General features: G+C 42.7%; 1 protein-coding gene across 1 annotated transcript in view; it reads right to left on the bottom strand.

Annotated features, from left to right (window-relative positions):
* Positions 1-16843, bottom strand: part of ACMSD (aminocarboxymuconate semialdehyde decarboxylase) — a 232552-nt gene that overhangs the window by 94038 nt on the left and 121671 nt on the right. Inside the window, exons 6-8 of the mRNA XM_060257122.1 lie at positions 14533-14626; positions 3421-3516; positions 334-506 (exon numbers count right to left, since the gene is read on the bottom strand). Coding sequence (XP_060113105.1) covers positions 334-506; positions 3421-3516; positions 14533-14626 — 363 coding nt within the window. The remainder of the gene's footprint in view (positions 1-333; positions 507-3420; positions 3517-14532; positions 14627-16843) is intronic.

Genomic DNA, 16843 nt, shown 5'->3' with positions numbered 1-16843 from the left:
ATCTCTGAAGGTGCCATAAGAATTATGAATTGCTCTAGAGCCTGTAGAGGAGGGTATTAGAAGATTCTCCTGTCGCACTGGCTTTGAATCCTTGAAAATAATCTTAATACCTAACAGTATGTAACCTGTGCTTGTGTTAATTACCATTCTACATTATGCTGCTTCATTTATGCGTCATACTGTCCCCCACTTACCTTCTTATGTGCTGCTCTTAGCTTCAAAGAAGTGTAGAAGGAAGGAGGCTCACAGTTCAAGGACATGAGCCCGCTTGCAGGGAGGGTGGGACACAAATTGAATAAAATAAATAGATGATTGAGAAATTATTTCACTTACCTTTCCTATTACATCAACCAGAAGCTTCAAGGCATGTGGATCGTGGACGAGTGAATCAGTGTAGAACGAACCAAGGTATTTCTTTGGATCAGTTTTATTATCTAATGCACACAAATCAGGTCGCACTTTGAATCCATGGGAAATGCGTCCTAATGTGAAAGGAAACGAACCACCTGGCAAGAAATATGATAGATCCTTAGAATGAATGAATACATATAATAATGGCATTCTTTGGCACTGAAATATACCCTAATGTGAAAAGAAAAGAACTACCTGAAAAGAAATATGACAAATCCTTAGAATGAATGAATATATCCAATATTAGCATCTTTCAGTGCTGAAATTCTATCAGGTACTAAGGGGCAGCAACCTAAACAATATACACAATGTGACCTATGTTATTTATATTAGAAATTTCCCCAATGATATCAGAGTTGACAAAATACTGTGTTAATTGGCTTGTTAGTGATGCAGTAATTTGGGGGAACTGTATATTTTCAGCGCTAATAGGGGAAAGTTAGGGGACTCCAAAATGTTAACCTTTCCCCTTAGTGCTCACACTTTTAATGTTTTTCTGCTCTTCACAGTCCTTCTGCAGCATATTCTTTTCCCCTTCAACATTAAGGGAGCTGCACCTTCTCTTGATAGCTTCTCTTGAATTGGCACTTAATTCTGATACACTTTCCAATTTACCATCAGGTCACAATATGTCACGAATCTGAGCAGACTTTGGAGGATGGTGGAAGACAGGAGGGTCTGGCGTGACTTTGTCCATGGGGTCGCAAAAAGTCAGACTCGACTGTATGACTGAACAACACCACCACAGTATGTCAGGGAAAAATACTGAAGAAGGAAAGACTCATTATTTAAACTGTTTGCTTTTCTTCTTCTGATGCTTCCTTTAATATAGAAGGCTAAAATTATCTAGGGGTCAGGAAAGAGTTTCTCTATAGAGATTTCCCCCCTTTTAAGCTTTCATCTTTGATCCATTATGTGAGTCAACTCATAGTCTGGTTTATTCTGTCAATGTACTGTGGATTTCTGTCTTCTGTTTGTAACATACTACATTATAGGTTTTACAGTGCAATAAAAGGAAGCCCTGGGAGTAGTATGGGGGTTAAACAAGCTCAAGACATACTTAAGAGGTGCACATTTCCAGCTAGAGATGATCCACAGTTCACTAGTTTTTATCCAAAAGATGAAGGAGCCCAACAGCAGAATTTTAAGATGGGCACTGTCCCTGCAAGATTTGTCATTTGAAGTCAGACGCTTTAAAGAAAATATATTAGCAGATTCCCTCTCAAGGTGTCATGCAGAAGCAGAATAAATGGATAGAATGGTTGGTAGCAGGCCCCACCCTTCAAAAGGTCTGTAATAAGGAAATGTTTTCAAACTGTGTTCTCTTTATCTCCTTTGCACAGAAAGCGAGGTGGATGCTCACTCTCTTTCTGCACGGGGTGGGTGGGTTGGGGGGATGTAAGGAAGAGATCAGCTTAGAGCCAGCTGATAAGGTAAAGGAAGTTACTGACCTAAGTCTTGCCAGGAAACATCTGATTTTTAGCTTGCCAGAGCTGCTGAGTCATCCCAATTAACAGCTGGGATGGAGGAGGCAAAGGAAGCCAGTGGATAAACTCCTTTTCTTGGCTTCCAAGATAAAGAGGGGGAGAAAAAAAAGGCTTTTATGATTGGGCGCGTCTGTCATGAGCCCTGATGAGGAGGAGCTGGAAGGGTTAACGGACCTGGAAGAGTTGCCAGCCAGTTCCTCAGCTGAACAAACAGCAGCTGGCCCATCAATCACTCTCCAGGCACCAGTCGTCAAGTCGGCAGATTCAATAACGAGTCTTTGCGGAAACAAAGTATCTAGTTTATTGATATCATGGTTCTCGACTACAGTATCATACAGTAGAATGCAATCATATAAGGTAGACTTCAAAGGGATTCTTGAGGGAGGGGTACTATACAGGGCACATTCACACATTGATGTTACAATTTCTTTCTCAGGCCTGGTTTGGCCTTGAGCATCTCTTGGCTCCAACCTCCCCTGATGCCAAGCCTGAGAAGGCACGATAAAACCGTTCACATATTCCCATTTCAAAGCAAGGCTACATAACAAAGGAAAAGGGGGGGGGGTGAGGAGAGTTTGAACTAGCAGCAATGGAATACAGTATGGCTCTACCCAGGATGCTTTTCTCCTGAACCAGGGATTGGATGCAAGCTTGACCAGAGTTAGGAGCAGCTGTTGACAATCAATCTCCTCCAAGCTCTCCTCCTCCCATCTCAAGAGTTGGAAGCAGGCTCCGGAAAGAACTTCAGAGCGAAGACATGAGGCACGCCGATACTTCAGATTTCTCAGCCCTGAGTTCTAGCAGAGTCACTGCCACCCAGGAAGCAGGCTGATTGAGACTCCCATATAGCTCCCACCCAGGACCTGGTAACCTTGTGGAAGCAACAAGTCTATTCTCTGGCTTGCAGCCACACTCCTTCCTGATCCTGACCTGCTTGATTTTCTTGGCACCCTGACCTTGTGGCTTTTGGACATTGACTTCTGATTCCGGTTTGTGATTCTGCATTGGTGACTTGGCTCCTGCTTGACTTCCTGGGCTTTGACCTTGGACTGGCTTTAGACTCCTGCCTGCCTGCACCCTGAGAACGTGACAGTGTCTGATGGAGGGAGGAGGTCCTCCTGCCCTTCCAGTCTGGATTGATTTGGTTTTTAACTTATTTGTTGTTGTTTGTAAACTTCTAAAGGCACTCCAATTTTCTCTGCCTGACTAGAACGGGCATGTGAGCTGTTTTTGCCTTCTCCATAACAATAAAGAGCCTTGACCTGATTTATGAGAGTGAAGTGTACACCTTTGAACCAGGCTACAACCAAGTGACCTGCAGCTGGGAATCTTACACCAGGAAACCCATTCTCCCCCCCCCCCCCCCACACCCCAGTTCAATAGACCCAAATGGAAAAATACCAGGGGGGAAATTGCTCTGTTTATGATTGCCCCGTTAATTTACAGGGCTAGGCTACATACAGTATTCTGCTTTGGTGAAGACTTGGAATTTCTTCTAGTTGTGCAATTCTAGGATACTTACCACCATGGGCAAAGCAAACTCTCAGTCTGGGGAAAATTTCAAAAATCCCGCCCATAATCATGGAACAAATGGCAATGGTGGTTTCAGAGGGCATTCCTAGAAGCAAGAAAGAGTTTTATATACAACATCATGTCTACAATACTGTTATGTGTAAAAGATTTTCCAATTATGATAGGAAAACCTATAATTTATTTGAAAAATAACGTGATCCACAAGATACAAGCAGAATAAGGACAAAGAGTTGATTCTACTAGATCCCCCCTCACTAATGCAGCCCTCCCCATACTGTGGTTCATTTTGCTTGCTATGCTTTTCTGATCTTCAGAGAAGAGTTTTAGAAGAAACAACATGCTGCTCAAAGAAGGGGAAGGTACGGAAAGATATTCTCTGTCAGCTCCTTCTATAAACTCTACTAGTGGATCCACTCCTCCGGCATCTTTAAGAAATCTTGGAAGATGCGTATTACTGCAACTGATCCCCTTACTTTCACTTACAGCCTCCTCAACACTTTCATTCCATTCGTTGACATGACAATGACAAAGCAGTGAGCTAGAATGTGTATTGCTAGAATTCCTAGAAAGCAGGCATGGGGTGGAATGAATGATTTGGAGTGCAAAAATGACTAGCAGGAAAGGGTGCTAAATTAAACTGTCTCCCCGAAGATTTTTCTCTTGGTGGGGAGTAACTTCCCTCTTGGATTTCCACTGAAAGAAAAATGACTAGAAAAGACAGTTCTGGGGGAAAGCACGAGTAGATGACTTCCTCCTTCCTGCCACTAACGTGTTTTAACCACTGCTGCCCCTGCTTTGTAAAAATTCAGTTGCAATCTGCACTGCCATTTACAGGTTTGCCAACTGCCACTATCCTATATAGTTAGGTCCCATCCTTCCAGCTGAGCTAAGCCAAACCAGCCCATCAGTTGGTTTCCACAGCTGCTGTTATAACCTTTTTCTTAGTCTAAGTCAATGCACAGATTCTAGAATTTTCAGAGATGCTGACTTTTATAACTCAAACTTGGATCAAATCATGTACATTCATTGTATTATTTCAAATTACTCTGCTGATCTCTCTAATCATTGTGATATATTCAGTAAAGAGATCAGCAGAGTAATTTGAGACCTTAGCCTTATGAATATATATTCCAATAATGGTGAATGTAAACAGACAGACTTTAGTCTTATGAATATATATATATTCATAAGACTATATATATATATATATTCATAAGACTAAAGTCTGTCTGTTTACATTCACCATTATTGGAATTCTCAGGTTCCTGCAGTCATCTCCTAAATTCACTGCTACTAAGTATGCCCAACAAATTCATTTCTTCTGAGTATGCTTAACAAATCTGTTGGTAAATCTCAGTTTTCAGAATTTTCCCCTCAGCATGAACCTATTTTTCCTGACAAACCTGTGAGCCTGGATCTTCATATCAAGCACTGAAGTGTCTGTCTTCACTTACATGAAGAACTTAGTCAGATCATCATATTAGTTCATGGAAGAAAGTTATGTCCACCTAGCCGCTAAAATAGCTACCGCTCTCCCCTCACTGGATAGCCCAGGCAAGCCTGATCTTATCAGGTCTCAGAAGCTAAGCAAGTTGACTCTGCCAAGTATTTTGATAGGAGACCACATTGGAATACCAGAGCATGGAGGCAGGGGGAGGCTCTATTCAGCCACCTTTCTGGATATCCTCCAAGTCACCAGAGATTGCCATGACTTCCAGGTGCACACATACATACACGTGCACACATACGTGCAAATACAAAACTACCAAATAAAATAAAATAACAATCACTCTCTTCATTATCTATGCTAAAGGAAGACATTCAGATCTGTGACAGGAGAATCAATACGTAGATAATAAACCATAAAAGTGAAAGTTGCTTTTATTCTATGGTCTTTTTGAATTACTGAGTAATATCTTTTCTGCAATCAGCTGCAAGTGGAAGTGACATGATGGTTCAACAGAGCACATAATATATTTTCCTTAAAAATGCAGCAGTGCTTGTCCATACGGGCAGCAGTCTATGATGTTTACTTGAAATTGAGTCCCATTCAGTAAAAAGTCCTGCTTGTCTTCGCAATTGTCCCTCTTCACTAATTCCCAATGGTTAATGCTGTTCTATACTCAATGTCTTTCTGGCTATTTGCAGAAACATTCCTGAATGGATCTTTAATCAGTCTTTTTCTTTGAACAAGAACATTTTAATTATTGTTTCCTTCTGGATACAAAGTGATCACTCATCTTTTTTTTAAAGATCATGACTGCATAATAATGATTATTAACAATAATAATTAATATGTTCTATGGTAAAGGGAAAAGTGGTAATTAAAGCCTTCCTGCAAACAACAGAGAGAGGAAGTCTAGAACACTGGCACTGGGAGTAAACAGTAATTAAATAAATAGAGAAACAGAAGCTGTTTTAAAACTGTAGAAACAAGGAAGAGAAATTAAAGGGAAATTAAATTTTGGAAAGTCTTAATGATATTTTGACACTTCACAGGTGGATAGCTGGAACAGCAATTGCATAGGAAATGGAAAAATTCACAAACCATGCTTGGAAAGTAAAGATGGAAACACAATGCAGAAAACATTGGCAAACAACTGATAGACAAAGATATTGCCTTAATTCTGTGAAAAAACTGAATGAATTAATAATGTTTGTTCTAGATTTAAAGGGCAAGCATGCAAGCATCTTTACTAAAGGCTATGAGAGGATTGTGTGAAATCCAAGAGCATTCCAAGTTATGCTATAGCAGTCATATTTTGCCCAGTTGTATAAATCAGGGGTGGCCAACGGTTACACAAAGTGAGACTTACTTCCACATAAAACTTTTGCAAAGTGAGACTCAGTGAGACTTACTTCCATATAAATGTGCATAGAATTGCAATCTTAGTCTCACATAGATCTGCATACAAAAGACTTGTATAGCAAAAGAGGAAAATGGAATTTCTCCAGTTATAGAAACTGACCCTCACATTCCATTTCTCAGCCCAATGCTAAAATATATTCAGTATTGCTATGAAGCACCTGGATCACCCTTGGTTTTTTCTTCTTTTCTGTTTTCTTGTATCTGTTTTCCTCTTTCTTTCTCCATTCCCAGAACTGTATACTTGTTCTCTCATTTGTGCTCGATTTATGCTCCAACACGCATGTAGGGAAGACAGGTGGGCACTTTAAATGTGGCGCCTGCTTAGCATGTGGGTTATCTATGCAGACGTCTGAGTTCGTTCATCCTGATACTGGCTGTAAGGTGTTTTTGAAAGAGACCATGACTTGTGCTACTCAAAGATGCATTTTTGCAATCCTCTGCCCTTGCAAAAAAATCTATTTGGTCTCCGCCACATGTGCTGTTCGTACATGCATGTTGGAGCACAAATCGAGAGTAAAAAATTGTGTGTTAGATGATCCTTTGGTGGGGCATTTTCTCAAATTTAAACATGAAGCTGATTCTATGCGCTTTTGTGTGCTGCTCATATTTCCAGTCAGGTTGCAAGGCAAGGTGGACAGTAATAGGTGACTTCTTCAACAAGAAATGAAGATGATTTTTAAATTAAGAACTTTAACTCCGCATGGATTAAATAATGATTGGGACCTAACATGCTTTCTGTAATCAATTGGATCTGTGTATTTATATGGTTTTGGGTGATTTGTAAGTTTTTGTTTGGGACACTGCTGTAGCTTGTTACATTGTATCTTTAAGGAACGCCTAAGTTTGTACACCTGTTACAAATAAGCCACTTGTAACTGTTTTTCTCTAGCACCATTCAAGTGCCTTTCAGTGTTGTAATGGAATGGCGGTTTTTGCCCAGAGTATGAAAATGTTGTAAAAAGGTATGTTTTAACTTTTTAGCTCCATATCAAGATTTGTGGCTTATATGTATACTGGTTAACATTTTATATGATCTTGTCATGCATTTAGGATTATTGCAGCTTGAAGAAGCCTGTGCGAAACAAGGGTTCCATTAAGACCTTGTTCTTTTCAACCTTTGATTGCTAGCTGCATATGTTGAGAGACATTGATCAATTGCACAACTATTTCACCAGGACTCCTTGGAATGAACTGAACAATGATTGCTATAAAGACTGTGTCAAGCATGGAAGTTTCAAAAGAACCAAGCAATGATTTGGAAACAAAGTCTTAGTTTATTGATAATCCATTGTGCTCATAGGTGGAACAACTTGAAAGTGATACATTTCAGTGTATGGCATCTGGCTTTAAGGAATACATCAAAGGAATAGTAGAGATAACGTGGAATTCTATCATGAGCATGTGAATTACTACAACTATGCATTTGACTATCTTTTGCGGTTAGAAACATCCTGAGTCCCAGGCTTGAGCTTGGGAACCGTCTCGGGAGGCACTATCTTCAAAGCAGGCCTTCCTGCATTTGTTACAGAAGGTGAGAACTAAGGAAGGGTTTACATAGCTTTGATATGCATCAGTGGTAAAGTAACAATCTAACTAATACAGCTTTATATTAAGAATAACTTGCATGCTTGACAAACTGGATAGATTCTTGGTGAATACGTTCCCTATTTTGCTAAGGACTAATTGTATGGTCTACCATGAACTAATATATGCTTTTGTATCTGTTGAATTGTTTGGCGAGTTTGTGGGTTGTACGGAGGCTGGTTTTCATGAAAAGCCTTGTGCTTTGGATTTCTCTGCCTATAATTGCTGTGATTCTCTTTGTAGATTGCACAATCCCCAGGTGGGGGCAGGGGATCCCCTGGTTTGGAGGGCCCCCCCTTCAGGGCCATCAGAAACCGGGGTGGGGAGAGGGAAGTGTTTGCTAGGCACTCCATTATTCCCTATGGAGACCAATTCCCATAGGGTATAATGGAGAATTAATCTGTGGGTATCTGGGCCTCTAGAGGGGGCTTTGTTTGAGGTAGAGTCACCAAATTTTCAGAATAGTATCTGGTGCCTCTCCTCAACCCCACCCCCAAGTTTCAAAAAGTTTGGACAAAGGGTTCCAATTCTTTAAACCCCAAAAGAAGGTGCCCCTATCCTTCATTATTTCCAGTGGAGGGAAGACATGTAAAAGGTGTGCAGTCCTTTTAAATGTGATGACCAGAACTTCCTTTGGAGTTCATTTCTGCTTGTTACAACTTTGCTCCTGGCCCCACCCCCAAAGTCCCCAGATATTTCTTGAATTGGACTTGGCAACTCTAGATGCACACAAGAACCAGACTGTTTTCATAAAAATAATTATATGCTTTATTCAAAAGATATCAATATAGAATGGCTATTGCCAACACATTACTTTAAAATAATACAGAACAAAACAACAAAGCTAGCTTTAACTACCTAACACTTGTAAAAAGCTGCATTAGGTTTGTGCAGCACAATTTCAAGAGGAAGGCCTCAAATTAGAATTGTGTCAAGGGGATTCTACATTCATGTTTAAGCCAGATTTTCTGTGAACTGAAGCTGGCTTATATAAATCTGGATTAATTTCATACCATTTACACTGCTGGACGTGATCTGAACACAAGGGTCATATTGATGCACTTTATCCACAAAGTGGCGCCATCGCTCTCATTTTAACATCTGTGTTGGGACATTTGCATGGTCATAATCTGCACATGCTCCAAACCCACACCAAGGTGCAAGGAAGGATGGGAAATGAAGTTCTTCCCCCCTCATAGATGTTATCAGTCTGCTTTTTTTACCATGTAGAGGAGGGCTGAAAAGCCCTGGGAGTTGTGGAGGGGAGGGGAAAGTATTGTGTGTTGGGACTGCGATGGCAGAATTAAAGGTTCCTATGCACAATGTACAATCCTTCTCTATTGGGCTCCGAAGTTGGCACCAAGAAAAAAATTGTTCTGGCCCATGGAGCCCTCCAGAGGTCAGACAGCTGATGCACAACACGCTGTTGTGCACCGTGGGCTCCCTTCAAACCTCCGTGAACCTTCATTGCAAAAAGAGTCTGGAGGAAGGGGGAATTTGCCCAACGGCGCCCTTCGACACCTGAGTGGAACCTGTTCTGACCCGCAGAGCCATCTGGGTATGCAGCCCTTGACTGCATCACTGCAGAAGGGAACCAGAGTGTGTGCAAGGAGCCGAACCAGGGAGCTAAGATCGACTGCTTTTCCCAGACAGTCCTTGATCATCGATTTGCTTTCTGGTCATAGCTAGGGACGCTCAGGGATGGCTCTCTTGTGGAAATGGCTATTTGGGTTCCCCGTCACAGGTTTATGATTATTGTCCCCTTGGTTTCCTACCTACAAAATGTTCATCTTTATTGACCAGTCACCTTTTTCTCCCAGGAGACATGACCATCTGTGGCAACTAGTGCTTGGGGCATGCCAACTGATGTGCCTTGAGAATATAGTGTGCACAGCCTACTAAATGCAGAGATGGAGCCTAAGGGTCTGGATAAGATGGAACCTATTCTACTGTATGTCATGCATTGCATACTTTCATATCAAATGTAACCAGAGTATAAACATCTCCCCCAGAAGTCTTTGCAAGTACCTATTAGCGTATGTAAACGTTGACTTCACCATAATAGGATCCCACCATGACATGCGATCCCAGGGGTAAGGGAAGTGGAAATACTGGATCTGACTCCAAAAACATCGTGAAATGCTGCATTGAGCATGCTCTGCGGAGAATTGGCTTCAGCCCGGTCATTCCTTATACGAGGGGGGGTGGGGCTACTAATGACTGCCTCCAGGCATTCCCTATCTCTTTTCCTCCTCCAGGAAGTGTGCTTATTTAAGCAAGGCAGGAGAAAGTTCCTCTCCCTTCCACCAGCGCAAGAAGATTATCGAGGGGGGGAGTGGAAGAAACAGAAGACTCAAGGTGGTGAGTAGAAAAATGATGTATGAATCAAACTTGTAGCCGTGAAATCTGATGTACTTATGTACCATTGCATTTAGGCATTCATTTAAAGGTTTACTTAGCCAATTAGTAGTTCTTATCTTGCTCAAGCCCGTCTCATTAGAATTGCAACCTTGTGTTCAGGGACACTGCATGATGAACAAAGTTTACTATGTCAGTCACCTTCACATCGTCGTGCTTAAGGAAGTAGCCTTTGGCCCAGTCCTATTAGCTTAGCCGTTCAAACCTTAAATTAGGAGGTGCACCCAGGTTAACACTTGGCCCTTAAATAAAGCAGATCGACTGTGGACTTTTGTGAGCAAGAGGGGGGATGATTAGCATTTCTTCCTCATGGAGGAGGAGCACTTGCAATACTTCAGCCAGCTCTTTTGGGGCTAGTCTTCAGGCACTCCGTGCAAGTTCAGAGGCTATACCACTGTAAAATTCATAGAGCTGAGGCAATAAATTTTTTTCTGATTTTATAAGTGGGATTGAAAAATGGGCTTGGGAGTTTCAAACATTTACATTCAGCCAATTTGAAAGTTGAAATGGTCATTTCCTTACCTTTTGCCCTGATTGAATGCTTTGCATTAACAAAACCTTTTTCAGCCTCTTTTTCTCAGGTTCCTGATTCTGCCATTTTAAAGGGTTAAAATATAGACATTACATCGAACTTCCTTCACCCTGCAGAGAAAACTGAAGGCTGGAAACCTTGCTGGGATTCCAGGGGATCTCCAGCTCTCGGCTGGAGAACTGCCCTTGTCTAATGTTACTTCTCTTTTTCTTTATTTACTTGAGGGAAAAGATGCCTCTGTTACCTGTAAACCTTACAAAACAAGGTTTCTCTATTCTAGGAGAAATTTAAGTTTTGAATTTTCCCCCCTTGAGGGGAGGGGAGGCTCACAGACAAAGGAACCCTGCCTGCCCATGTGGGAATGCCATTCGCTGAAGTTCCCCAGAATTATGGCTTTCAAGTTCCCCCAATGGGATGAGCTAAGGACAGAACATTTCTGGGAAAATGTTTCTGGGGCTTCCTCATGTGGGAGTGCTTGAGCAAGTACTTGCTAAAAGGAATGCCTTGTGCCATGAGTGTGGAACTCTGCATAGGCTCAGAGACCATTCTTCCTTCATGATTCTTGGGTAGCAGAACTGAGAAACAGACTGCCTTCTCAATTTCATTGGGGAAAAAAGTCTGGGGTTTACCCTTTCTTCAATAATAGATTCCAACTGTTCCTGGAGTTCTTGATTCTTCTTAGCAAGCTGTTTGATTTCTAAATCTTTTCTATGGGAAGGACTTGTAAGGCAGGGGTCCCTGCTTCTGTTATTCTTATATTGTGCCCGAGAGAGCTGTGTCTCTAAAAAAGCCACTTTCTGTTCTGACTTGGGCATGCTTAAAAGCATTCTTCCAGTCTGCAGTGTCTCAGTTTCTCAAGTTTTAGTGTCTTAGTTTCTCATGCTTTGGAACTTCTTTATTTTCCTGTGCAAAAAATGCCATATCCTACACTTTATTTCACCTCAAAGTTCTCACTTTACTTGCAGGGCTGTTCTTCTGAATTGTGAGCAAAAACCCCCTCTACTTTCTTGTATACGTACATCATGGTTCCCAGTTTGGTTGCCAGACCGCCTGGAGATTCGACTCACACACGTCTTCCGCAAAGTGTGGGTTTGCCTACCAAAATGCAGGAAGCTTATTTGGGCAATAAACCATGACCTTGAAGCGGCACTCAGTTTCTTGGGGAAAGTGCTAGCTTGGGGAAAGAACAGGTTTCCACCAGCTCCGTACTACCTCCATCAGCCACTGCATGGAAGAAGCAACGCCCACAGGGGCTGTCCAAGCGGGCAGCTTTCAGCCCAATTCATAGAATCCCTATGAGAAGGCTAGCAGCCCTCGCAGATGTCTTTTTCAGCTTCAGACTCCATAGCAGCAAAGGTGAGGGTCACGTACTCAAAGGACGTCGCCTGTGCAGAGGGCAATCAAGCGCACAGACTGCCTAAACCTTTGTCCCATGGAACCCAAAACAAAGGATGGTGCCAGCAGAAAAAAGGCATCTTCCCCTGAAAGCCAAGTAGCTTTGTGTCGACTTGTTGCCTAGGTGTCAATTTGGCTATCCATTGACATGTTTAACAGCTCTCGATCACCATCACAGCAGGAGTTTTCCTTGAAATGCACGTCACATAGGAGTTGACCAATGATGATTGCTGCAGGATGCGCCACCTGCTGGTGGTAATGAAGAAAAGCAACAAAAAGAAGCAACTCCGCTTAAACTCCACTGGATTTGTGGTCTTGGTAAATGAGGCGCAAGACCAAGCCTGATACGGCTTCACTGCTGTTCCAGGATTTCAAGTGTAGATGGTAGCCAAAATGCCGGAGCAAGACAGTAGTGAGGCCAGTTTGCAGTGTAGATTGGGTCTTTTGCCCAGTGTAGAATCCCCCGAAGTCTCCAGCATTTGTCAAACACAGTCACAGCCTACAATCCATGAAAATTTCAGCTAGCTTCTTATATCCTGAGCTGTAGTTTGATTATAGTTTCTGGCCCAGGACATTGGGCAATGATGACATCCAATCAGAACGTGTCCCCAAGAGACTCTGGAATACTGCCTCACAACTCTCAATGTCTCCCCTCCCATCACTGGTCACATGTTACCCTGAAAACCCAAGTACCAGGTTTTCCTCATTGTCCTTGAATATGACAAGAGATATGCAGGCCAAAACAAATTAACAGCACCTGCAAGACAGCTCCAGCCCAACACTATCCATGTTGGGGAAATAGAGAAATAGAGAGGGGAGTGCTTTGAATAAGACACATTAAATAGACCTGATTATGATTCTGAGCACAACTGTTTAGGATTGCTCTCACAGTCTCCTTTAAGTATTTTCAGATAATGACTGAAGCCACTTTAACGGAATTATGAAATTTAGAACAATCGAGCAGTCTGAAGATATTAAAATCTATTCCCAGTGGCTGGCAATTTTACGTGTACATCAGGACTGAAATAACCACTGCCTCTGTATGAATGTTTAGTTTAGTTTAGTTTATTTATGATTTATATCCCGCCCTTCCCACCAAGTGGCTCAGGGCGGCTACAGCATATAAAATCTAACATAAAAAATATAAAAATTTAAACATTTTACACAATTTACACAGTTAAAACATTAAAAAGAAAAACATACAGCGGTCTAATAAAACTACACTCAGTTTCGGGTGCCAGTTAGCTATAAGCCAGCCAGAAGAGGGCTGTCTTGCAGGTCCTGCGGAACTGGGCATGGTCCCGCAGGGCCCTCACCTCTTCCAGCAGCTGGTTCCAGCAGGAAGGGGAGTGGCTGTGACAATTTTCAGAATAGCTGTTTTTAGGGTTCCCAAATCCCCCGCTAGGCCTGGAGACCCCCGATTTGGAGCCTCCTCCCCCCGCTGGTCATAAAAGGGAAAGCGGGGGGAGGGGAGGGGGAGAACGGCAGCCCTTCCCACCCAGCCCCGATCACAGCAGCCAGAGCTCTTCCGTTTTCTCAGGCTGCTTCCCGCCCCCAGTCAGCTGGCCGGTGAAGGGAGGGGAGCCCAGCCACGCCCCCAAAGGACCATGTGCCTTTGCACCTCCGGAGGTGAGTGAGTTCTGCCGGCTTCCTATTCCATGCCATAAAGTGCCCAGCTGGTGTGCCTGTGTTGCTGTGAGAAGCTGGCAGCAACTCGTGAGTACAGAGTCCCCTGCATCAGATTTGCCAGAAATGGGGGGGGCGGGGTGGAGGGGGGTGGAGAGGGAAACGTCTTCTCATAGGGTATAATGGGGAATTGATCTGGAGGTTTCGGGGGCTCTGGGGGAGCTCTGGGGGAGCTGTTTTTTGAGGTAGAGGCACCAAATTTTCAATCTAGTATCTAGTGCCTCTCCCCAAAGTATCCCCCAAATTTCAAAACGATTGGACCAGGGGGTCCAATTCTATGAGCCCCAAAAGAAGGTGCCCTTATCCTTCATTATTTCCTATGGAAGGAAGACATTTAAAAAGGTGTGCTGTCCCTTTAAATGTGATGGCCAGAACTCTCTTGGAGTTCAATTATGCTTGTCACACTCTTGTTCCTGGCTCCACCCCAATGTCTCCTGGCTCCACCCCCAAAGTCTCCTGGCTCCACCCCCAAAGTCCCCAGATATTTCTTGAATTGGACTTGGCAACCCTAGCTGTTTTATCTTTCTTGGGCATTAAAACATTTCAAGTTAGGCCTCTGCAGAATGCATTACTGCTAATGAATTAAGAAATGTAGATTAAGCATTGTAACTACTGACCTACAAGCCAGGGAAGCCAATATTTAGACATCCTTCCATCTGTTTGCATGTCCCAGGGATGCACAAAGATGCAGCAGTTTAATTGCTCAGCAGCCTTAAATTGATCAGAGAGAATTAAACTAAAATTAAATGGATTAGAAAATATATTCACATTTATTAGAGCTGCTGATTTAAACCCCCCCTTTGTTTATATAAATCTTTCAGAATAATAATAATAATAATAATAATAATTTTTTATTTCTATCCCGCCCTCCCCGCCGGAGCGGGCTCAGGGCGGCTCACAACACAAAATAAACACTACATCGGTTTTACATTATAAAACATGGTTAAAACAGTTATAAATTATTAAAATTAACATAACATAACAACATGGCGTTATAACATTAGATTTGGTAGACTTCTAAGAATAGGACATTAAAACATTTCCAGCAGCATGCCTAGCTTTGTCATTGATTCTGTCACTAGTTGAAGGCCATCCTGAAAAGGTGGGTCTTACAGGCCCTACGAAATTGATCTAAACATCTTAGGGCCCTCACTTCCTCAGGAAGTTGGTTCCATAGTAGTGGAGCAGTGACAGAGAAGGCCCGATCCCGGGTGGCCTTCAGTCTGGCCTCCCTTGGCCCAGGGATATTCAACTGGTTTTTCCCAGATGACCTCAGTGCCCTCTGGGGCTCGTGTGGGGAGAGACGGTCCCTCAGGTAGGTAGGTCCTCGGCCATATAGGGCTTTAAAGGTAATAACCAGCACTTTGTAGCGAACTCGGTATACCACTGGCAGCCAGTGCAACCCGCGCAGCCCCGGCTGTATGTGCTCCCATCTTGGGAGCCCCAGCAACAGCCTAGCTGCCGCGTTCTGCACCAGCTGTAGCCGCCGAGTTCGGCACAAGGGCAGCCCCATGTAGAGGGCGTTGCAGTAGTCCAGTCTCGAGGTGACCGTAGCATGGATCACCATTGCTAGGTCACGGCGCTCCAGGAAGGGGGCCAACTGCTTCGCCCGTCGAAGATGAAAGAACGCGGACTTGGCAGCGGCCGCTATCTGTGCCTCCATTGATAATGAAGGCTCCAGAAGAACCCCCAGGCTCCTGACCTTATGTGCCGCTTTAAGCTGCACACCGTCAAGAACCGGCAAGGGGATTTCCCTTCCCAGGGCACCGCGACCCAAGCAAAGGACCTCTGTCTTCGTTGGATTCAACTTCAGCCCGCTCAGTCTGAGCCAACCTGCCACGGCTTGCAATGCTAGGTCCAGGCTTTCTGGGATGGAGCCAGGCCGGCCATCCATTAGTAGATAGAGCTGGGTGTCATCAGCATATTGATGGCACCCAAGCCCAAACCTCCGGGCAATCTGGGCAAGGGGGCGCATATAGATGTTAAACAACATCTAAATTATAAAAGTAATAGTTACATTGTAAGGGAATGCTGGTTTATACATAACATACACATTCATTGTTAGCTTTTCAATATACTTTGAGAGTTTTGGCATCTTAAACCAGGGCAGTAAATGTACTCTTTTTTCATGCTAGAGCAGAGATTCTCTATTATCTAATTCAGTTCCAGTTATATTATCTGGTGTGATTGCAACCATGCTCTTTTAAGAGATTCTTAATTTAGCCTGTTTGGATACTTAAAGTTACATGAGATGACTGGTGAAAATTGCCCAAGTCTTTCAGTTTATGGTTGACCATTCATTTTATCTTCAATAATGCAGATTCAGAAGCTGCTGAGATCTACCAAAATATATGATGGTATAAAAATGATTAATTCATTGATAGCTAGATTTGATCGCTTGTTGTCAGGAGTCATTGTAGAAAAAGCACACCCCATTTTCATAACTCATTTGCATATGCCACACACCCCTGACATCACTGGAAGGTGTACTAAATTATATCTATCTTAAAATGATTCTTGAATTATAATTGTCATAATAAAACCTTATACCCATCATACTTTTTAAATTACTTTCTCCTATGTGACCACAGTGGCATGATGAAGATTTCCATCTGTCTGCTTGATATGTTTTCGTTATTTTCTCATTTTTTGTGGGGGAAAATATTAGAAAGTTTATCAAAGAGTTCAGCAAAATTCTCACAGGAGGTTTGAACAATGGAGCCCAGAAGCAAGTAGTGGTGGGGAAGAGTTTAAGAAAGAACATAATAAAATTTAGAGGTTCTGGAGCTCCGCTCCTATGAGTTCCTGTCCAAAATGAGGCCTGCTTGTTGTAACAATGTTTTAAACGCATTTTACATTTACTGTTTTTCTTTCTTTTTTGCTACCATTTTGAGGATCTCAACTAAATAGGAAACATTATTCTCCTTC

Source organism: Heteronotia binoei, chromosome 16 (genome assembly GCF_032191835.1).
Source record: "Heteronotia binoei isolate CCM8104 ecotype False Entrance Well chromosome 16, APGP_CSIRO_Hbin_v1, whole genome shotgun sequence".
NCBI lineage: Eukaryota > Metazoa > Chordata > Lepidosauria > Squamata > Gekkonidae > Heteronotia > Heteronotia binoei.
Note: the sequence above shows the minus strand (reverse complement) of the source record. Positions and strands in the feature narration are given on the sequence as shown.